Source organism: Crotalus tigris, unplaced genomic scaffold (assembly GCF_016545835.1).
Source record: "Crotalus tigris isolate CLP2741 ecotype Arizona unplaced genomic scaffold, ASM1654583v1 scf7180000019666.216954, whole genome shotgun sequence".
Lineage (NCBI taxonomy): Eukaryota > Metazoa > Chordata > Lepidosauria > Squamata > Viperidae > Crotalus > Crotalus tigris.
In genome coordinates, this window is record NW_024097653.1 from 109622 (window position 1) to 134170 (window position 24549).

General features: G+C 39.5%; 1 protein-coding gene across 1 annotated transcript in view; it reads left to right on the forward strand.

The window, feature by feature from the left end:
* The window catches only part of LOC120317498 (contactin-associated protein-like 2), a gene marked incomplete at its 5' end in the record, with an annotated part of 175978 nt that overhangs the window by 105258 nt on the left and 46171 nt on the right, over positions 1–24549 (forward strand). Inside the window, one exon of the mRNA XM_039364145.1 lies at positions 12373–12529. Within this exon, the coding sequence (XP_039220079.1) occupies positions 12373–12529 (157 nt within the window). The remainder of the gene's footprint in view (positions 1–12372; positions 12530–24549) is intronic.

Sequence of the window (24549 nt, forward strand, 5' to 3'; positions counted from 1 at the left end):
TGGCTAGTCTAAAAATAAACAGGGAAAAGACTAAAGTAATATCAAAAAACTTAACAGACAAACACAAAATTCAACTCGTTAAAATGACAAATCTTCAAATAGTTTAAAAAAGTCAAATATTTGGGTATTTATTTAATGGTGAAATATACTACACTAAAAGAAGATAATTATGAGGGATTAATGAAACAAATAAAAATAGACTTGGAAAGATGGGAAAATCTTCAATTATCACTTCTAGGAATAATAGCGATGGTTAAGATGAATATTTTACCAAAGCTAATTTTCCTATTTCAAAGAGTGCCTATTAAACTTACTAAGAACTTTTTTGATGATTTAAATGCAATGATTTTAAGATTTATATGGTAAAAAAAGAAAGTGAGAATCAAATGTAAATTGTTACAAGAATCTAAGGATAGAGGGGGCTTTGGACTTCCAGATTGGAGACTTTACTATCAAGCGGCTATTTTGCTTTGGCTTAAAGAATGGATTGTATTGAGAAATAAAAGATTGCTTTATTTAGAGGGATACGACCTTCAGTTAGGTTGACATGCTTTTATATGGCATGAGAAATCTAAAGCACATAAGTACTTTCAAAATCACGCGATAAGAAATGTACTATTTTCAGAATGGGAGAAAATTAAACATAAAATATATATGAAAATACCTGAGTGGCTTTCAACAATGGAAGCATTTGCTTATCCAAATCTGATTAATTATGACAAACTGGTTAGTTATAAAGACATTTTAGACAAAGAGGGAAAACTTAAGGACAGGCAAACTTTACAACTACAAGGTATTGACATGGTGGTCCTATTTGCAAATTCAAACAAGATACGAAAAAGATATAAAATTGACAGGTTTTTACAAAGAACAGACCCCATTAGATAAAATTTTGTTAAAAACAGATGAGAATTTGATTAGAAAACTCTATAAATTTCTTTTAAACTGGAAGATGGAAGAAGAACAAGTATAAATTTATTTTAAACTGGAAGATGGAAGAAGAACAAGTAAAAGAAACAATGATAGTATGGGCAAAGAATTTTGGACATTCTATAGATTTGGAAGACTGGCAAAAACTTTGGGATAAAAATATTAAGCTTACAAAAGCGGTAGCATATAAAGAAAACTTATATAAGATGTTTTATAGATGGCATATGACACCAGTTCGCTTAACGAAAATGTTTAAAAATGTTTTGGATATTTGCTAGAAATGTAAACAACAGCCAGGCACTTATTACCATGCCTGGTGGATATGCCCTATCGCTAAGAAATATTGGTCAAAGATCCATAGATGGTTGGAAAAGATGATGAAACTACAGATAGAATTTAAACTGGAATTGTTTTTGTTAGGAATATTAAGACCTAATTATGGTAAAGAGAATGACTACTTGATATCGCATGTTTTAACAGCTGCAAGGATAGTATTTGCCCAATTTTGGAAAAATGAGAATTTACCATCTGACCAGATTATAATTACTAAAATTTTGGAGTGTGCAGATATGGATAGATTAACATTAGAAATGAAAGAAAAAGATGATTCAATTTATTTTAGAACTTGGGAAATTTTTTTATCAATGGTTAGAGACACGTTAGAACTTGAAGGATTCAATATTTTAGAATAGATGACTGATTTTTAATCGAGTTCTAACTAACATTTTGATGATATTATTATTTTTCCTGATTTACTGATTTTCATTTGTTACTTTTGATTGTTAGGATTTTTTGAGATTTTATTAGCAGTGTTTACTTAATAGATCCCCTTTTCCTTAGTTGTGCTACTCCCTTTTATTCTATTGGCTTTTGAAAGCCAATAGAATAGACTCTCTTGAATAGAGTCTAATTCTATTGGCTTTCAAAAGCCAATAGGAATTGTCCAGGCTGTCTCTGCCCTGCTGAGCCCACCAAAAGTCCCATTCTGCAAACGGTGCTGCACCAGAGTTGAGTAGTCCTTGACTTACGACCAGTTGAGTAGTCCTCGATTTACGACTGATTGGGGGTCGCGGCATTAAAAAGGTTGAGAACCACTGGATTAAACTAAATTTGTTATATCATTTGAGGGAAATAGAGGGGGGGATTTTTAAGGTATTAATTTTAGTTTTATATATATATATATATATATATATATATATATATATATTTTCTGAGGTTTCCGCGGGTGTTTGTATGTAGGTCTTTGGTTGTTCGGGTTTTCTCCCGCGTAAAATTGGAAGTGTCTTGGCGACATTTCGACGAAGTCTTCCCTCCATCAACACAGTGATCTTTTTTACAGTTTCTATCACGTTCTACCCTTATTTGCATTCCCCCCCCCATTCACACTGCTCTCGATCTCTATATTCTCTTGGGCGTTCCGATTGGCGCTCTGTTGTTTCCGTTGATGGACTGTCATCACAGGGCAAGCCGGTCCCATCCCCCTTCTTTCTTGATGCTGCTGGATCATCACTGTTTTGGATTTCAGGGGGTCGGGAATGATTGTTCGTTGGCTAATTGCCTCTTTCACATCATGCAACCGTTCTCTCACTGTCTGGGAGCATGTGCATGGTCCTGGAGCAAGGGGGGAGAAGTCCCTCAATCGTTGACTATTCTCCTGAATGTCCCCCCTTGCTCCAGGACTATGCACATGCTCCCAGACAGTGAGAGAATGGTTGCATGATGAGAAGCAGAATCAAGAAAGAAGGAGGATGGGACCGGCTTGCCCTGTGATGACAGTCCATCAACGGAAACAACAGAGCGCCATTTGGAATGCCCAAGAGAATATAGAGATCGAGAGCAGTGTGAATGGGGGGAAAATGCAAATAAGGGTAGAACGTGATAGAAACTGTAAAAAAGATCACTGTGTTGATGGAGGGAGGGATACAAAGGAACCAGGCATACGTATTCAAAAAAGGAGGGCACACAAGGGCTTGTATGAGGAGGAAGGAGATATTCAAGGGATTCAGTCTGATGTGGAGTCCGAGAACATTGATAATGGGGTGAAAGAGCAAGTAGATGTCAGACGGAATGGCAACGACAGCAGTAAAAGCAAGAAAAGAGGAGACATCAGTATGGAAGCCATAATTAAAAAGCAGTTAAATCAATTAGGACCTACGACAAGATCTAAGAGCCATGTGCAAATGACGGCTCACCTATAAAGGCGCTCTCCCACAGACCAGCATTAACCCTGACGATGTCAGAAGTATCTGACGAAAGCTTGGTGATCGGTGATGGTATTAAACTTTTATAGTTTATTATATTCCTGGTGTTCACGTTTTATTGGTAATTGACTATATATATATATATATATATATATATATATATATATATATATATATATATACGATATATGGTACAAATAAAATACGAACACCAGGAGAGTATAAATATAAAAATATACTTTACTAAAAGCTGCCAAGCTTTCGTATATTTTTATATTTATACTCTCCTGGTGTTCGTATTTTATTTGTACCATAGACATGCCCAGGAGTCGTATTTTTATGCAAATTTTCCAGCATATATATATATATATATATATATATATATATATATATATATATATATATCTATATATATATATATATATTCTTATTCATATTAGTAAAGTTGGAAGGGACCTTGGAGGTCATCTAGTCCAACCCCCTGCTCGGGCAGGAAACCCTACACCATTTCGGACAAATGGCTGTCCAGTCTCTTCTTAAAAACTTCCAGTGTTGGAGCATTTACTGCTTCTGGAGGCAAGCTGTTCCACTGATTAATTGTTCTCACTGTCAGGAAGTTTCTCCTTAGTTCTAGGTTGCTTCTCTCCTTGATTAGTTTCCACCCGTTGCTTCTTGTCCTGCCTTCAGGTGCTTTGGAAAATAGCTTAATTCCCTCTTCTTTATGGCAGCCCCTGAGATATTGGAATACTGCTATCATGTCCCCCCTTGTCCTTCTCTTCGTTAAACTAGACATACCCAATTCTAGCAACCGTTCCTTATATGTTTTAGCCTCCAGTCCCCTAATCATCTTTGTTGCTCTTCTCTGTACTCTTTCTAGAGTCTCAACATCTTTTTTACATCGTGGTGACCAAAACTGGATGCAGTATTCCAAGTGTGGCCTTACCAAGGCATTGAAGAGTGGTATTAATACTTCACGTGATCTTGATTCTATCCCTCTGTTAATGCAGCCTAGCACTGTGTTGGCCTTTTTGGCAGCTGCAGCACACTGCTGGCTCATATTTAGGTGATTGTCTACTAGGACTCCGAGGTCCCTCTCACAGTTACTACTATTGAGCATGGTGCCACTTATGCTGTACTTGTGCATTTGGTTTTTCTTGCCTAAATGTAGAACCTTGCTTTTTTCACCATTGAATTTCATTTTGTTAGTTAGTGCCCAGTGTTCAAGTCTGTCCAGATCCTTCTGTATCTGAAGCCTGTCTTCTGGAGTGTTGGCTATTCCTGCCAGCTTGGTGTCATCTGCAAATTTGATGAGTTCCCCATCTATCCCTTCATCCAAATCGTTGATGAAGATGTTGAAGAGTACTGGGCCCAGAACAGAGCCCTGGGGCACCCCACTACACACTTCCCTCCATATAGATGCAGTTCCATTGAGGACCACTCGCTGAGTACGGCCGGTCAGCCAGCTACGGATCCATCTGGTGGTGGTTCTGTCTACCCCACATTTTTCTATCTTGTCAAGTAGTAGGTTGTGATCTACTTTATCAAATGCCTTACTGAAGTCCAAGTAAATTATGTCCACAGCATTCCTCTGATCCACTAATTTTGTCACTTGGTCAAAGAATGCAATAAGATTTGTCTGGCATGATCTATTTTTGACAAACCCATGTTGGCTTTTAGTAATGACTTTGTTTGCCTCTAGGTGTTCGTTGATTCGTTGTTTGATTATCTTTTCCAGGATCTTCCCAGGTATTGAGGTCAGGCTGATAGGTCTGTAATTTCCTGGATCCATTTTTTTTCCTTTTTTGAGGATGGGAACTACATCAGCTCTTTTCCAGTCCTCTGGTAGTTCCCCTGTGTTCCAGGATCTTTGAAAAATATAGTTCAGTGGCTCCATATCACATCTGCCAGTTCCTTGAGAACTCTGGGATGTAATCCATCTGGTCCTGGCGATTTGAACTCATCTAGGCTGGACAGGTGCTCACTAACCATTTTCTTGCCTATCTTAATTTGTGTTTCTGTTTTGTTTTTTATGGCACTATTTTTGATAGGTTGGTCTGTTTTTTCCCTTTGTGTAAAGACAGATGCAAAAAATGAGTTAAATAGTTCTGCTTTCTCCCTGTTGCTTGTCACCTTCTTGCCACTTCCACCCACTAATGGACCAATCATTTCCTTCACTTTTTTCTTGTTTTTTACATGTTGAAAGAAGCTTTTTTTGTTATTTTTGACTTTGGTCGCAAGCCTTAGTTCATTTTGAGCCTTGGCTTTCTTCACTTCATCTTTGCAGGCTCGGGCTATTTGCTGATATTCTGACTTAGTTATGTTCCCCTCTTTCCACTTTCTATACTTGTCCTTTTTATCTTTCAATTTGTCAGAGAGTTCTTTATGCAGCCATGCTGGTTTCTTTTGGGAGCTGTTGTTTTTCCTCTTTGTTGGTATTGTGCTAGACTGTGCTTTTATTATCTCATTTTTCAAAATTTCCCAAGCTTCTTGAGTTGTTTTCCCCTTGAGGATTCTCATCCATGGAATCCTTCCCAAGCCCTCTCTAAGTTTATTGAAATTAGCTCTCTTGAAGTCCAAGACTCTAGTTTGACTGTGTTCTATTGCTTGTGCTTCTATAATGTTGAATTCTAATATAATGTTAAATTCTAATATTGCATGATCACTTCCTCCCAGGGTTCCTATGGCTTCAACACCGTCTATCATTTCATCTCTGTTAGTGAGAATTAGATCCAAAATGGCTAATCCCCTAGTTCCCTTCTCTACTTTTTGGGAGACAAAGTTGTCTGCTAGGTTTGCCAGGAACCTGTTTGATCTTCCACTTGGTGCGGAGTTTGTCTCCCAGTTGATGTCAGGGTAGTTAAAGTCCCCCATTACTATTGTGATGTGCTTCCTACATACCTTAGTTAGCTGACTAGCAAAAAGTTCATCTATTTCCTCTGTTTGGTTGGGTGGTCTGTAGTATACACCTATGGCAATGTCATTTCCCCTCCCTTTTATATTGACCCAAATGCATTCAAGACAGTTTTTATCATTGTTGTGCTCTATTTCTGTGGAGATGTAGTTATTTCTTATATAGAGAGCAACTCCACCTCCTCTTTTATTTGGTCTGTTTCTTTTAAATAATTTAAATCCCTCTAGCTGTGTGTTCCATGTGTGGGTTTCATCCCACCATGTTTCCGTAATGGCAACAATATCGTATCTGCCCTCATTAACCTGAATTTCTAGTTCACCCTGTTTGCTGTTCATACTCTGTGCATTGGTGTATAAACATTTGAGTCCTTTGTGGGTGGCCCTGTGTTTCCTTTCTACATAACCTGTGTGGTGCCTGAGTTCCCCTATTGTCTTACCACCTATTTGGTTAGTGCACTTTGTGTGGCACTCGCTATTAGAGGCTTCATTTTGCTTGATAGCAAGGTTGATATTCTTGTCCACACACACATCTATGCTACATGCACTAATAGCCCTATAGTTTTTAAATTGCCGGGGACAGGGTTGTTCTGTGTCAATTAACTCCCTGTCCCCGCTGTTTAGTTTAAATTTCCCTCCAGAAAATCTGTGAATTTATAGCCGAGTAACTCAGTCCCTTTTTTTGATGGATGCAAACCATCTCTTTTGTACATCTTTTGATTGGACCAGCTACTGACATCGTGACTAATATATCCAAAGCCTTCCCCTTTACACCACTCCTTTAGCCACATATTGAATTGTGCTATGCGCTGGCCTTTTCCGTTTTGCTCCTTATACATGACTTGTTTTGCTATGATTGATTACCCTTTTATCACAGTGTTTTCCTGAGCACTTTGATGTTAAAATTAAAAAAGCAATAAAATGTGTATTAAAAAAATTGATAGGGTCTTCACAGGGACTTAGCATTGAGTTTCAGAGTACCAATGGAGGGGCAGAGAAAGCTAATGCAATGATAGAACAATATTTGTGCTGCTGTGTGAACTACCAGCAGACCAATTGGGTGGAACTTCTGCCTTTTGCAAAAATGGCCTATAATAACTCTGTACTTAGCAGCACCAGGTTCACCCATTTAACGTAATGACAGGAGCTGATTTTGTACCTATACCAGAACTACCACAGGGGACCCCTTCCTTGTTATCCTTACCTGATTGGATAGATAGTTTGAAAAGTACATGTGGGAGGTGCAGAAAGCATTAAAGAAGGCCAGGGAAGAGGCAGGCTGATTGGAAGAGGGCACCTTAGGATTGGGGACTAGGTGTATCTGTCTATTAAGTACCTTAAGACAGGGTTTTTCAACTGGTGGTAGGTGTACCACCTGTGGTACATTAGCATGTGGCAGGTGGTACACAGCCCTGCCCAGCCAAGTGTAGTGGGGGAGGGAATGAGCCAACACAGCACAGGACTTACTGTGAGAGTGTCCTCTGGAGCTGCAGAGTGGCTGGGGCAAGGCAAAGGCCCCAGGCTCACTTCCGGCTCGCCCAGATGAGAAAGGAGGAGGAGGGGGTGGAGACAGGAGAGGCTATAAAAAGAGGCAGTATTGGCAGGAGAAGGAGAAAGAAAAAGGAAGCAGCCTTGGGAGGAGGTGGAGTCAGCTCTAGCTGCACCAAAGGGAAAGAAGAAGGAGGAAGGTGGGGGGAGAGGAGAGGAGATCAAACAGGCTGGCCCTGAGCCAATCTACAATTTCTGTGGCAGCTACCTGTGCTGGCAGCAACAAAAAGGCAAGAAATGCGGCAGGGGAGGGGTCGCCCTCCATGAGGAATGAAGAAAGACAGCAATGAAGAAAGGCAGCATCGACTGGAGATGAGGCACGGAGGGAGAGAGGGAGATGGAGAGTGGAAGGATTCTTATGTGCTTTTGTGACTTTGAAGTTCTGGAATTTCTGCAATGTGGGCTTTGTGTTCTTAAGGAGAGTTTGACAATTTCTATTTGGCTGATGGCTAAGGTTTCATGTTAGCTTCTATTGCTCTGCTATTGTTAGCTGTAAGTTTTGCTGCAAGGGATTTTGAAATATTTTTCTGCTGAATGAATTTTGCCTGTAGCATTCCTTTACTTATGAATAGAGCCATTTGGGGAGGCTGCCTTAGCCAGTAGCCAGTACTTACTACATTTTTTTCTTCCTCAAGTGCTGGCTGATGGCTCCTTAACTTTCCTTTCTAACCAGTAGCTATTTCTTAAAGGGAAATGCGCCTTTTAAAGCTAGTTCCCTCAGCGGCTTGTCTTTTCTGTCTCTGGAGGCTTTTCCTTGTTTGATGAATATATGGAAGAGGGGAAATATGGGGGGGGGGTTCAAATTCTTCCTTCAGAAGGAGATGGGAATGAGAAAGAGGGAGGCAGGGAAGGAGGGAGAGAGAGAAGTAAGTCCCGCCTTAGCACTTGGCCATCAGAATCCCTGCCATTGACTTTACTTGTCAAAAGCTTGCAAAAGAGGATCACATGACCCTGGGACACTGTGACCCTCATAAATATGAATCAGTTGCCAAGCATCCAAATATAAATCACATAACCTGGGCATACTGCAATGATCATAAGTGTGAAAAATGGTCATAACTCATTTCAGTGCAATTGCAACTTTGAACAGTTTTTTTTTTGTCATCAAGTTTTTGACCCCTTGCTAGGTGGTACTCGAATATTGCCATATCCTAAAAGTGAAAAGTGAAATCAATGAAAAGTTGAAAAGCCCTGCCTTAAGCTAAGGCAGCCTTGCAAGAAATTGAGTCCTAAGTACACAGGATTTTTCCCAATTGTGAAAGTCATAAATCCAGTAACTATGGAGTTATGGTTACCAAAAAAATTGAAGCAAGTTTACCCAGTATTCCATTGCAGCTTATTGAAATCATTCAAAAAGTCCAGTTTAAGACCAGAGGCAGAGGAATCCCCTCCTCCTATACTAGTGGAGGGAGAAGCATTATGAAATTAAAAAAATACTAAACTCAAGTTACAGTGCCTAGTCCTCTGGAGAGGCTATCCCTTAGCAGATGCTGGGTGAAAGCCCAGGATGTTAAAGTTGATCGATTGATACAGAAGTTTTATGACAAATCCCCGCAATGTCCAAAGTAATTATATCTGAATGTTTGAATATGTATACTCATTGTTTCCTTATGTCTATTTTTTCCCCAGGGGGGTTGGCATGTCAAGGTTGAATTGCTAAGATGCTTGCTAACCTCTATAGCTGTTCAACGTGCTATAGCAATGGTGGCGAACCTATGGCATGCGTGCCAAAGGCGGCACGCAGAGCCCTCTCTGTGGGCACGCGCCATCACCCAGCACACGTGGTCTTTAAACGTTCAGCAGGCCAGCCAGTCTGAAGCCGCCATTGGGGAGCCCACCATCCCACCTGCCAGAGACCCCCTGGATCTCCCCCAACCCTGCTCCGTCCAGCTCCCACAGGTGTCCCTCCTCATAAATAACATCGAGGTGGCCACGCCCCCCGGGCATGCCCACCCAGTCTGCCATGACTACTGCAACCACACCCATCCAGTGGCCACACCCACTGTAGCTGCACCTACCAAGAGGGCCACACCCACCCAGCACCCGGCGATACATACGTGGGTTTTGGGTTGCAGTTAGGGCACTCGGTCTCTAAAGGTTTGCCATCACTGTGCTATAGAAACGGGGGAGAGGAGTCTGGGAAAGAAAGGGGAGTTTCAGGAAGCCATCCATGGATTGTGAGAACCAAGATCATCCAAAGCAGGTTAGAGAAGTGGACCGTTCCCATAACAAACAGAAAGAATGTGATTGGCCAACATGAACACATGGTGGGTGGGGATTATGAAAAGCTATTAGTAACTAACCAAAACTTCACAGGGGAAACTTAGAGTTGATATTACTTCTTCAGTACCGAGATGAGTATTCAATAAAAAATTATCTCTTATAGCACCTCAAGGCCGAAGAGTTTCTTTAATGTTGAATTTGCCAGCCGGAGGGTTGACAGAATTATGGAGGCCACTGTGCTCTTAGCAGAATTTTTTTGCAGTCTTCCCCAGATCTGTGGCTTGCAATACTCCTGTTTGTTATGCTGCAGACAGTTCCTTTGACATCATGGCCTTTGCTGTGCTACAATATGCATTGTCAGGTGTGAGACCTTCTATAGAGAGATGTGCGCCTTTCCAAATCATGTTCAATCAGTTTAATTTACCATAGGTTGACTCCAGTCAAGATATAGAAACATGTCAGCAACAATCAAGAGAAATGGAGGCACCTGAACTAAATTTCAAGTGTAGTTGCAAGGGGTCTAAATGCTTATGCCAATGTGATATTTCAGGGGTTTTTTTAATAAATTTACAGACATTTCTACATTTCTCTTTTCACTTTACATTATGGGATGCAGAGTGTAGATTAATCAGAAAAAAATGAATTTCTTTTTTTTAAAATTATTTGAATTTTACATATAATACTTTCCATACATTATATATAAAACGAAAAAAAGAGAAAAATACCTTTAAAATAAGACCTTAGGTGTCGCTTGTCTATCTCCCCCCGACTGCATCCGCCCTCTCAACCTTCCTTCCTTACTTCCCTACTCCCTCTCTCCTCTCCTCTTCTCTCCTCTCCTCTCCTCTCTCCCCTCACCCCTTCCTTCCTTCCCTCCGCCTCCCCTCTTATCCCTCTTCGGATACAGTTGAGGGGAAACACCCAAACGGCACCTCCCTCTAAATTACTCCATCTATTTCATACTTTAATATTTCTATATATACTTAATCCCACCCCACCCCTCCACCCTACCCCTCCCCACTTCCCAGAGCAAAATACAGGGTTATTATAAACAAAACAAACACAAAAAAACAACAAAAAAAAATCTATACAATAAACAAATTCATACATTACCCTTAACTCTCTCTAAACTATAGTAATAATAATAATAATAATAATAATAATAATAATAATAATAATAATAACAACAACAACATAAACAAATCTACTATAAATCAAATATTATAAAAATTTATAAATAGTAACTATAACCTCAAGAAAAAAATAATCATAAAATAAATGGAACTTTAAAGGTCCGTATTTATTCTGAATATAATTTAGGCAAGAAAAACCAAATGCACAAGTACAGCATAGGTGGCACCATGCTCAATAGTAGTAACTGTGAGAGGGACCTCGGAGTCCTAGTAGACAATCACTTAAATATGAGCCAGCAGTGTGCTGCATCTGCCAAAAAGGCCAACACAGTGCTAGGCTGCATTAACAGAGGGATAGAATCAAGATCACGTGAAGTATTAATACCACTCTTCAATGCCTTGGTAAGGCCACACTTAGAATACTGCATCCAGTTTTGGTCACCACGATGTAAAAAAGATGTTGAGACTCTAGAAAGAGTACAGAGAAGAGCAACAAAGATGATTAGGGAACTGGAGGCTAAAACATATAAGGAACGGTTGCTAGAATTGGGTATGTCTAGTTTAACGAAGAGAAGGACAAGGGGGGACATGATAGCAGTATTCCAATATCTCAGGGGCTGCCATAAAGAAGAGGAATTAAGCTATTCTCCAAAGCACCTGAAGGCAGGACAAGAAGCAACGGGTGGAAACTAATCAAGGAGAGAAGCAACCTAGAACTAAGGAGAAACTTCCTGACAGTGAGAACAATTAATCAGTGGAACAGCTTGCCTCCAGAAGCAGTAAATGCTCCAACACTAGAAGTTTTTAAGAAGAGACTGGACAGCCATTTGTCTGAAATGGTGTAGGGTTTCCTGCCCGAGCAGGGGGTTGGACTAGATGACCTCCAAGGTCCCTTCCAACTTTACTACTACTACTACTACTACTACTACTACTACTACTACTACTATTATTATTATTATTATTATTATTATTATTATTATTATTATCTATCCACCTTCTCCACACTATAATAAATTTTTCTTGTGTATGGTCCTTTAAATAAGCTGAAGAAAAAAAATGAATTTCAAAAACTGTAAAATCAGGCTGCAGCATAACAAAATTGATCAAAATGGAGGAAATCTGAATACTTTCTGAATGCGCTGTATAATGACTACTTAACTGTGGACTGCTTAATAATGTGCAATATTTCTCCTGCTGCTGTCACTGATAACAAAGTATCAATTAGATTACAAGGATTCGGGTGTAGTATATTTAAAACACTTTCTTTTAGTGACTTTATATGCTTTGGTTGAAGCAGATTATCTAATCATGTTTGATTAATGCACTTCTTTTCAAGAAAAACTAAATAACTCATGAAATAAAATAAAAACCTCCTTGTTTCAGATCATGAAACTCTGCTGCATTTAATTTTCCATTTCTTATCTTTGCAGATGGCAATCCATATACCTGGTGGATTGGGCGTGCCAATGAAAAGCACTACTACTGGGGTGGCTCTGGACCAGGCATTCAGAAGTGTGCCTGTGGCATTGAACGTAACTGTACTGATTCAAAATACAATTGCAACTGTGATGCTGATTCAAAACATGAGTAAGTGAGATATTATATTTTGTTTATAATTTAAATGCTTCAAAGTAATGTTCTACATTGAGGCAAGAAAAACAAAATGCACAGGTATAGTATAGGTGGTACCATGCTCAATAGTAGCAACTGTGAGAGGGATCTCGGAGTCCTAGTGGACAATCACTTAAATATGAGCCAGCAGTGTGCTGCAGCTACCAAAAAAGCCAACACAGTGCTAGGCTGCATTAACAGAGGGATAGAATCAAGATCAAGTGAAGTGTTACCACTAATTTACAATGCCTTGGTAAGGCCACCCTTGGAATGTTGCACACAGATTTGGTCATCACAATGTAAAAAAGATGTTGAGACTCTAGTACAGAGAAGAGCAACAAACATGATCAGGGGACTGGAGGCTAAAACATATGAGGAATGGTTGCTAGAATTAGGTATGTCTAGTTTAATGAAGAGAAGGACGAAGTGTGACATGATAGCAGTGTTCCAATATCTCAAGGGCTGCCACAAAGAAGAGGGAGTCAAGCTATTTTCCAAAGCACCTGAAGGCAGGACAAGACGCAACGGATGGAAATTAATCAAGGAGAGAAGCAACCTAGAGCTAAGGATAATATTAATAATAATAATATGACTGGATAATCAAGTGCCTAGAAATAACAGGAGTTTCCTCTGTCAACACTACTGAATAACTCAGGTCATGGCTATCAAACATCAAAAACATCTACCAGACTATCCCATCTCCTTTACATGGATAATCTGAAGCTGTATGGAAAAACATCATCTGAAATAGAATTGCTGCTCAACACTATCTGTATATATAGCCAAGATATTGCTATGGAGTTTGGCTTGGACAAATGTGCCACACTTACTATCAAACAAGGAAAAATAATGAAAACTGAAGGAATCAAGATGCCCCACGAAAATAACATTAAGAATCTGGATGAAGAAGATTACTACAAATACTTGGGTAGACTAGAAAAATAATGACAATGAATCATGCCCTTCATCCACGCAGTGACATTGACAGACTTTATCTACCAAGGCAAATAGGTGGGCGTGGAATGCTACAAGTACATCAGATGGTTGAAGAAGAAAAAATGGCTTTGGAAGAATATCTGAAGAACAATGATGAAAATGCACTGAAATTAGTATATCAGGAAGGCTTACTAACTACTGGAGAGACCAAACTGGCCTACAAAAAAGACCAAATGAAGAACAGAATAGAGGCATGGGAAGACAAAGCACTACATGGCCAATACATGAAAAAAATAGCTGGGAAAGCAGATAATAACAAGACCTGGCAATGACTAAGAGCAGGAAAATTGAAGAAAGAGACCGAGGGACTAAGTCTAGCTGCTCAAGACCAAGCCTTAAGGACAAATGCATATAAAGTCAAAATTGAGAAGACAGCAACAGACAGTAAGTGCCACCTATGCAAAGAAACTGAAGAAACAGTGGACCACCTGGTAAGCTGTTGCAAGAAGATTGCACAGACTGACTACAAGCAGCGGCATGACAAAGTCGCAACAATGGTGCATTGGAAGATCTGCAAAAAATATCATTTGCCTGTAAGCAAAAACTGGTGGGATCATAAAATAGAGAAAGTCATAGAAAATGATAAAATTAAACTGCTCTGGGACTTCAAAATTCAAACAGACACGCACCTGCAACATAACACCCCAGACTTAACAATTGTCGATAAGAAAGACAAAAAAGTCTGGATAGTGGACGTGGCAGTGCCTGGAGATAGCAGAATAGAAGAGAAAGAACTGGAGAAGATAACAAAATACAAAGACCTACAAATAGAAATAGAAAGACTGTGGCAAAAGCAAGCAAGGGAAGTACCAATAGTGATAGGCTCCTTGGGTGCAATCCCAAAACAACTGGAGCACCACTTGAACACCATTGGCATTGACAAATTTGCTATTAGTCAATTGCAAAAGGCGGCCTTACTAGGAACTGCTTCCATCCTACGACGATATCTGTAATACCATTAAACATCCACATCTGCCTATCCCAGGTCCTGGGTAAGGACTTGATAGGTAGACAAAATGCCAAATCAAGTCTGAACATCTGGCTGACTGTGCGATGTTCCATAATAATAATAATCCGCACTAGATATTGGAGTTCCTGGATATCTGGTGAAAAATGGGTTACAGGACTCAGGACTGTTGGCTGAGCAACCAGGGCCAGCAGCTGCAGAACTACTGGAAGAAAAGGTGTTTACCCGTCTCAGATACACAGTGATGGAAAACAAAGAAATAATGATCTGTTACTACAGATCAAGTCCAACAAGAAGAGGATATCTAAAACGAATGCACCAGTTCTGGAAAGAACAACATCCAGAATCAGAAATAACAAAACAGAGACTAGCAGATCAATGCCGATTTATAATACGAAATAAAGTATTCACAGAAACAGAATTGGACGAACTGCAAAGGTTTACCCAGGGCAAAGAAATCAAAGCCTTACCAGAAGTAATTCAGAATGTAGAGGCAAACCAGGGGGAGTTGGCAGTGAATGAATCCAGCAGAGATATACAACTGTTCTCATTTGGAAACCAGGCACCTCTTCCTCAGGAAGAACAAAACCCTCTAACTAAAGAAATAAAAGAATTGAAACAAAGAATAACTGAGCATCTAGAACAGCACAAAAACAACAGAATAAGGCTACCTGCATTGAAGCTTGTTCCAAAGAAACAGCTAGCACAAACATTAAAAGATGCAAATACTGCAATATCAAATATAAGCACCAATTCACTGCAAGAAACAAACCAACTAATGTATAGCACAGCTGCAGTTATAACTGAATACCTGGGGTGCAAAACCAACAAGAAGAAAAACAAACAAACAGTGCACCAGAAAAATGGAAGGTTACACTAGAAAATAAGATGAGCAAGTTAAGATCACATGCAAGCAAGCTAGAACAGATGAAAGAAAAGAAGCTGAAGAACAAGAAGACCAAATAATACCTAATCAAGAAATACCACTTAGAAACAAGGAAGATCAAGGAAGCACTGGAAATAATAAAGCAACAAATAACAGCCATAGCCAGGAAAATCAGTAGATATGAAGCTCAAATTGCAAACTATAGGCAGAACCTCCAATTTCCATCCAATCAGAAACATTTCTACCAATCCATCAATGGAGAAACTGCAAGGAATCAGTCAGTACCTGACAAGCAAGAAACAGTGCAGTTCTGGAAGCAGATATGGGATAACCCAAAGAAATACAACAAGGATGCGGCTTGGTTAAAAGAGGTGGATGCAAATAAAACAGAAGTTGAAATGAAAGAACTAGTAATAACAACAAAAATGGTAGAAAAAAGAGCAAAGAAAATCAAAAATTGGTCAGCACCAGGTGAAGATGAACTGCATGGGTTTTGGTTGAAACATCTAACTGTTATACACCCACTCATTGCCAAACAGTTCAACAATATACTACAAGGAGGAGAAATTGAAAAGTGGCTAACAACTGGGAAAACCTACCTAATAATGAAAAATCCAGCAAAAGGGGCAACACCAGGTAACTACAGGCCAATTACCTGCTTACCAACAACTTTCAAATTACTAACTGGTGTGGTAGCTGATGCAGTACAACAGCATCTAGTTGAAAACAATCTCTTTCCACCTGAGCAGAAAGGAAACCGCCCCAATAGCAGAGGAACAAAAGATCAACTCCTAATAGACAAAATGATCTTGGAAAACTGCAAGAGAAGGAAGACCAACCTGAATGTGGCATGGATTGACTACAAAAAGGCATTTGACTCTCTGCCACATGATTGGATAATAAAGTGCCTAGAAATAACAGGAGTCAGTAGAAACATCAGAAAATTTGTGCAAAGATCGATGGCACAATGGAAGACACAGTTGCAGATCAATGGTGAGAGGCTGGGAGAGGTTAATATCAAGAGAGGAATATTTCAAGGAGATTCATTATCACCATTACTATTTGTTATTGCACTGTTTCCTCTGTCAACAATACTGAATAACTCAGGACATGGCTATCAAACATCAAAAACATCTGCCAGACTATCCCACCTCCTTTATATGGATGATCTGAAGCTGTATGGAAAAACATCATCTGAAATAGAATCGCTGCTCAACACTGTCCGTATATATAGCCAAGATATTGTAATGGAGTTTGGCTTGGACAAATGTGCCACACTTACTATCAAACAAGGAAAAATAGTGAAAACTGAAGGAATCAAGATGCCCCACGAAAATAACATTAAGAGTCTGGATGAGGAAGAGTACTACAAATACTTGGGTATCCTTCAAGCTGACAACATCAAGCACACTGAAGTCAAGAAAAAGATTAGAGGTGAATACATCAAGAGAGTGAAGAAGATCTTAAAATCCAAACTCAATGGAGGAAATACCATAAAGGCAATCAACACCTGGGCAATCCCAGTCATTAGGTACACAGCTGGAATAGTGGACTGGACTCAAGCAGAACTAAAAGCAATGGATAGGCAGACCAGAAAAATAATGACAATGAATCATGCCCTTCATCCACGCAGTGACATTGATAGACTTTATCTACCAAGGCAAATAGGTGGGCGTGGAATGCTACAAGTACATCAGATGGTTGAAGAAGAAAAAATGGCTTTGGAAGAATATCTGAAGAACAATGATGAAGATGCACTGAAATTAGTATATCAGGAAGGCTTACTAACTACTGGAGAGACCAAACTGGCCTACAAGAAAGACCAAATGAAGAACAGAATAGAGGCATGGGAAGACAAAGCACTACATGGCCAATACATGAAAAAAATAGCTGGGAAAGCAGATAATAATAAAACCTGGCAATGGCTAAGAGCAGGAAAATTGAAGAAAGAGACCGAGGGACTAATTCTGGCTGCACAAGACCAAGCCTTAAGGACAAATGCATACAAAGTCAAAATTGAGAAGACAGCAACAGACAGTAAGTGCCGCCTATGCAAAGAAGCTGAAGAAACAGTGGACCACTTGGTAAGCTGTTGCAAGAAGATTGCACAGACTGATTACAAGCAGCGGCATGACAAAGTAGCAACAATGGTGCATTGGAAGATCTGCAAAAAATATCATTTGCCTGTAAGCAAAAACTGGTGGGATCATAAAATAGAGAAAGTCATAGAAAATGATAAAATTAAACTGCTCTGGGACTTCAGAATTCAAACAGACAAGCACCTGCAACATAACACCCCAGACTTAACAATTGTCGATAAGAAAGACAAAAAAGTCTGGATAGTGGACGTGGCAGTGCCTGGAGATAGCAGAATAGAAGAGAAAGAACTGGAGAAGATAACAAAATACAAAGACCTACAAATAGAAATAGAAAGACTGTGGCAAAAGCAAGCAAGGGTAGTACCAATAGTCATAGGCTCCTTGGGTGCAATCCCAAAACAACTGGAGCGCCACTTGAACACCATTGGCATTGACAAATTCGCTATTAGTCAATTGCAAAAGGCGGCCTTATTAGGAACTGCTTCCATCCTGCGACGATATCTGTAATACCATCAAACATCCACATCTGCCTATCCCAGGTCCTGGGTAAGGACTCGATAGGTAGACAAAATGCCAAATCCAGTCTGAACATCTGGCTGACTGTGCGATGATCGATAATAACGGAATCAAGATGCCCCACGAAAATAACATTAAGAGTCTGGATGAGGAAGAGTACTACAAATACTTGGGTATCCTTCAAGCTGACAACATCAAGCACACTGAAGTCAAGAAAAAGATTAGAGGTGAATACATCAAGAGAGTGAAGAAGATCTTAAAATCCAAACTCAATGGAGGAAATACCATAAAGGCAATCAACACCTGGGCAATCCCAGTCATTAGGTACACAGCTGGAATAGTGGACTGGACTCAAGCAGAACTAAAAGCAATGGATAGGCAGACCAGAAAAATAATGACAATGAATCATGCCCTTCATCCACGCAGTGACATTGATAGACTTTATCTACCAAGGCAAATAGGTGGGCGTGGAATGCTACAAGTACATCAGATGGTTGAAGAAGAAAAAATGGCTTTGGAAGAATATCTGAAGAACAATGATGAAGATGCACTGAAATTAGTATATCAGGAAGGCTTACTAACTACTGGAGAGACCAAACTGGCCTACAAGAAAGACCAAATGAAGAACAGAATAGAGGCATGGGAAGACAAAGCACTACATGGCCAATACATGAAAAAAATAGCTGGGAAAGCAGATAATAATAAAACCTGGCAATGGCTAAGAGCAGGAAAATTGAAGAAAGAGACCGAGGGACTAATTCTGGCTGCACAAGACCAAGCCTTAAGGACAAATGCATACAAAGTCAAAATTGAGAAGACAGCAACAGACAGTAAGTGCCGCCTATGCAAAGAAGCTGAAGAAACAGTGGACCACTTGGTAAGCTGTTGCAAGAAGATTGCACAAACTGATTACAAGCAGCGGCATGACAAAGTAGCAACAATGGTGCATTGGAAGATCTGCAAAAAATATCATTTGCCTGTAAGCAAAAACTGGTGGGATCATGAAATAGAGAAAGTCATAGAAAATGATAAAATTAAACTGCTCTGGGACTTCAGAATTCAAACAGACAAGCACCTGCAACATAACACCCCAGAGTTAACAATTGTCGATAAGAAAGACAAAAAAGTCTGAATAGTGGACGTGGCAGTGCCTGGAGACAGCAGAATAGACGAGAAAGAACTGAGAAGATAACAAAATACAAAGACCTATAAATAGAAATAGAAAGACTGTGGCAAAAGCAAGCAAGGGTAGTACCAATAATGATAGGCTCCTTGGGTGCAATTCCAAAACAACTGGAGCACCACTTGAACACCATTGGCATTGACAAATTCGCTATTAGTCAATTGCAAAAGGCAGCCTTATTAGGAACTGCTTCCATCCTGCGACGATATCTGTAATACCATCAAACATCCACATCTGCCTATCCCAGGTCCTGGGTAAGGACTCGATAGGTAGACAAAATGCCAAATCCAGTCTGAACATCTGGCTGACTGTGCGATGCTCGATAATATAATAATAATAATAATAATAATAATAATAATAATAATAATAATAATAATAATAATAATCCCCCAGTGAGGCACTACCTTGACATGGTTGTGGGGCTTGTGTACTCTGAGGAAGATGAGAGCTATGCCAGAGGTTCAACCATACTGGACAGATCTCATCAGAGGAGTCAGACAAAGAGTGTCTCTCCCATAAAAAATATGGTGAGACGTAAATTTCAGAATGCCATACCGGCTCGGACGTCGCCCGGGTTAACAAGGTCCGCACTAAATATTGGAGTTCCTGGATATCTGGTGAAAAATGGGTTACAGGACTCAGGACTGTTGGCTGAGCAACCAGGGCCAGCAGCTGCAGAACTACTGGAAGAAAAGGTGTTTGGCTAACAACTGGGAAAACCTACCTAATAATGAAAAATCCAGCAAAAGGGGCAACACCAGGTAACTACAGGCCAATTACCTGCTTACCAACAACCTTCAAATTACTAACTGGTGTGGTAGCTGATGCAGTACAACAGCATCTAGTTGAAAACAATCTCTTTCCACCTGAGCAGAAAGGAAACCGCCCCAATAGCAGAGGAACAAAAGATCAACTCCTAATAGACAAAATGATCTTGGAAAACTGCAAGAGAAGGAAGACCAACCTGAATGTGGCATGGATTGACTACAAAAAGGCATTTGACTCTCTGCCACATGATTGGATAATCAAGTGCCTAGAAATAACAGGAGTAAGTAGAAACATCAGAAAATTTGTGCAAAGATCGATGGCACAATGGAAGACACAGTTGCAGATCAATGGTGAGAAGCTGGGAGAGGTTAATATCAAGAGAGGAATATTTCAAGGAGATTCATTATCACCATTACTATTTGTTATTGCACTGTTTCCTCTGTCAACAATACTGAATAACTCAGGACATGGCTATCAAACATCAAAAACATCTGCCAGACTATCCCACCTCCTTTACATGGATGATCTGAAGCTGTATGGAAAAACATCATCTGAAATAGAATCGCTGCTCAACACTGTCCGTATATATAGCCAAGATATTGTAATGGAGTTTGGCTTGGACAAATGTGCCACACTTACTATCAAACAAGGAAAAATAGTGAAAACTGAAGGAATCAAGATGCCCCACGAAAATAACATTAAGAGTCTGGATGAGGAAGAGTACTACAAATACTTGGGTATCCTTCAAGCTGACAACATCAAGCACACTGAAGTCAAGAAAAAGATTAGAGGTGAATACATCAAGAGAGTGAAGAAGATCTTAAAGTCCAAACTCAATGGAGGAAATACCATAAAGGCAATCAACACCTGGGCAATCCCAGTCATTAGGTACACAGCTGGAATAGTGGACTGGACTCAAGCAGAACTAAAAGCAATGGATAGGCAGACCAGAAAAATAATGACAATGAATCATGCCCTTCATCCACGCAGTGACATTGATAGACTTTATCTACCAAGGCAAATAGGTGGGCGTGGAATGCTACAAGTACATCAGATGGTTGAAGAAGAAAAAATGGCTTTGGAAGAATATCTGAAGAACAATGATGAAGATGCACTGAAATTAGTATATCAGGAAGGCTTACTAACTACTGGAGAGACCAAACTGGCCTACAAGAAAGACCAAATGAAGAACAGAATAGAGGCATGGGAAGACAAAGCACTACATGGCCAATACATGAAAAAAATAGCTGGGAAAGCAGATAATAATAAAACCTGGCAATGGCTAAGAGCAGGAAAATTGAAGAAAGAGACCGAGGGACTAATTCTGGCTGCACAAGACCAAGCCTTAAGGACAAATGCATACAAAGTCAAAATTGAGAAGACAGCAACAGACAGTAAGTGCCGCCTATGCAAAGAAGCTGAAGAAACAGTGGACCACTTGGTAAGCTGTTGCAAGAAGATTGCACAAACTGATTACAAGCAGCGGCATGACAAAGTAGCAACAATGGTGCATTGGAAGATCTGCAAAAAATATCATTTGCCTGTAAGCAAAAACTGGTGGGATCATAAAATAGAGAAAGTCATAGAAAATGATAAAATTAAACTGCTCTGGGACTTCAGAATTCAAACAGACAAGCACCTGCAACATAACACCCCAGACTTAACAATTGTCGATAAGAAAGACAAAAAAGTCTGGATAGTGGACGTGGCAGTGCCTGGAGACAGCAGAATAGAAGAGAAAGAACTGGAGAAGATAACAAAATACAAAGACCTACAAATAGAAATAGAAAGACTGTGGCAAAAGCAAGCAAGGGTAGTACCAATAGTCATAGGCTCCTTGGGCGCAATCCCAAAACAACTGGAGCACCACTTGAACACCATTGGCATTGACAAATTTGTTATTAGTCAATTGCAAAAGGTGGCTTTATTAGGAACTGCTTCCATCCTGCGACGATACCTGTAATACCATCAAACATCCACATCTGCCTATCCCAGGTCCTGGGTAAGGACTCAATAGGTAGACAAAATGCCAAATCCAGTCTGAACATCTGGCTGACTGTGCGATAATCCATAATAATAATAATAATAGTGACTTTCAAGCTTACATAAATAAGATCAGAATATTGTTAGGTTCCATGCAACTATTAAGAACATTAAAAATTAATTTCACCTGGTGATTTATGACCCTAGCTTAGGTGGCTGCAAGATAACTAGATGAAGAATGAAACTACCTCCTAGTAATTAATATAAATAAGTTGAATTATTTTGCTGGTAGTTCATGACCTGGAATATTAAATTAAGCAATCAGTACTCTTTTAGCCTATTTATCCAATGATTATTTTGGAAGATACATGTATTTTATTGTATTGATATGTGTGAATATCGTTTATCTCCTGAACTTCCCATATATTTTTTTCTGTTCAGTTAGGAAAACATATTTTAATTTTTAAAAACATATTTAATTTTGATACTGAAAATCTAAGAAGATCCAAAGGCCTTTTTTTTAACATGAGCAATCTGAAACTAAAAATAATCTTATGTTACTAATTTGATTCTTAGTAATTATATAAATTTGTGATTATGGTTTGAAAGTCTTGATAATGACTTCATAAATAAGGATTGATAATGGCTTACTGACAGTTTGAACTGAATTCCATTACATTATTAATAGTTGCTAACTTGCAAAAGCTACACAATACATCTGGGATAAATAAATAGTTAAATATATGAATTTATAGAAAATGATGATAAATTAAAGAGGCTTTCTTTCATATGATTTTTAGATGAGAGTGGAAGAATCAAAAGCGGTATAAACAAACTAAGAAAATGAAAGGGGAAGGGGAAGTAGCAAAATAAATCAATTTATGAATAGATAGACCATAAGGGGCTGAGCTTCTAAAATAAGGCAAACAAATTATGTAAGAGATATTTAAGTAGATAGTTATTGAAAATCTATGAGGGATTCTTCATGTGTCCGGTCCAGTCCATGATCAAACAAACAACTGGTGTTCTTCATTATCCACTGACTGATGCATTGAATATTGACCACATTAACCAGTTTGGATGACTGTATTCCAGTGTTCATATTAAAACTGTTTTTGCTGTTTATGCAGTTTCCTAACTCTTATCTTCAAGTGTGAGCAAAATATGACTATGATAAGATAATCACTTTCTGGTTTATTTGTTCATCCAGTCAGTTCAAACAGGCCAATCCCAAGGTGTTAAGTTTGTTGTGGGAAAAAAAGAGATAAGATCAGGCTGTCTCTGGGCTGCAGAAATGTTTAGGTGGCTCTTCACACCTTCCCTTGCAAACATGGAGATAAAGCAGTTGCTGGAGGTACATTCCATTCTCCTCCCCCCTTTCCAGCTGACAACAGGGGAGAGAAAGTTCACAGAGGAAGAAATGCAGAAACAGCAAAGTGTTACATTGTAGTGATAGAGGAAACAAGGCAATAAATCTCAAGTGCTTCCCCTCTCCACTCCAGGAGTATGCCAGAACCAGGGAGAGAAGAGAATACAATTTGGGTTTAGAGAGAAAGGAAAAGAGGGAAAGGAAAGGGCCCTTTAAGTATGGGTTCTGACATCCTGTCTCCCTTAAAAAAATAGAGATCCAGCTATGGAGAGATAGAGACAAATAATGCATTGGTTAGTCGGGCTTGTTTGGATATGCAGTGTGAAATTTTTTAAGCAGTCTAGGAGCGTTAATGTGGCATTTGTGGACCCATTCATTTTGGAGCACGGTAGATGTTTCCATGCTACTGGGTATTGGGTTGAGCCATGGTGTTTTCTGGAGTCTAGGATTTCTTTGATTTCAAAATGTTGTTCTCCTTCAACCATAATGGGAGGAGGAAGTGGAGCAAGGTGTAGCCTTAAGGGTGACTGTTTCTCGTGTTTTGGGAAGCTGCAATGGAAAATCAGGTGAATTTGCCTCAGAGATTTTGGCAATTCTAATTCTACTGTTACTGGGTTGATGACTTTGATGATGAGGAAAGGTCCAACAAATTTATGTCCCAATTTCTTTGATAGTTGTAAGGACCTTAGGTATTTGGTGGATAGGTAAACCATCTCCCCTACTATGAAAGGTTTTGGTTTGACTCTCTTTTTATCTGCCTCCATTTTGTATGCTTATCTAGCCTCATCTAATGCTTTTCTAACAACTGACCATGTATTTTGCAATTGTGTGAGCCACTCCTTTAACAAGGGGATGACCAGTTCAGTGGGTGATAGTTCTGGCATTGGATTAAAGCTTTGTCCTGTGGCTCCTTGGAATGGATTGTAGCCTGTGCTGGAGTGGACAGCATTGTTATAAGCAACTTCAGCAAACGAGAGTAGATTGGTCTAGTCAGTATGTTGATAATTAATAAAACACCTAAGATATTGTTCAAGTACTGAGTTCTAATGTTCTGTCCCACCATTCGTTTGTGGATGATGACTAGATGACAGTCCCTGGGTGGTCCCTAAAAGGGACAAAAACTCCTTCCAAAACTCTGAGGTGAACTGCACCCCCCCCTATCAGATATGATATGCTAGAATGCCCCATGCAAGCGATAGATGTGTTGAACAAACAGTTTTGTGACTGTT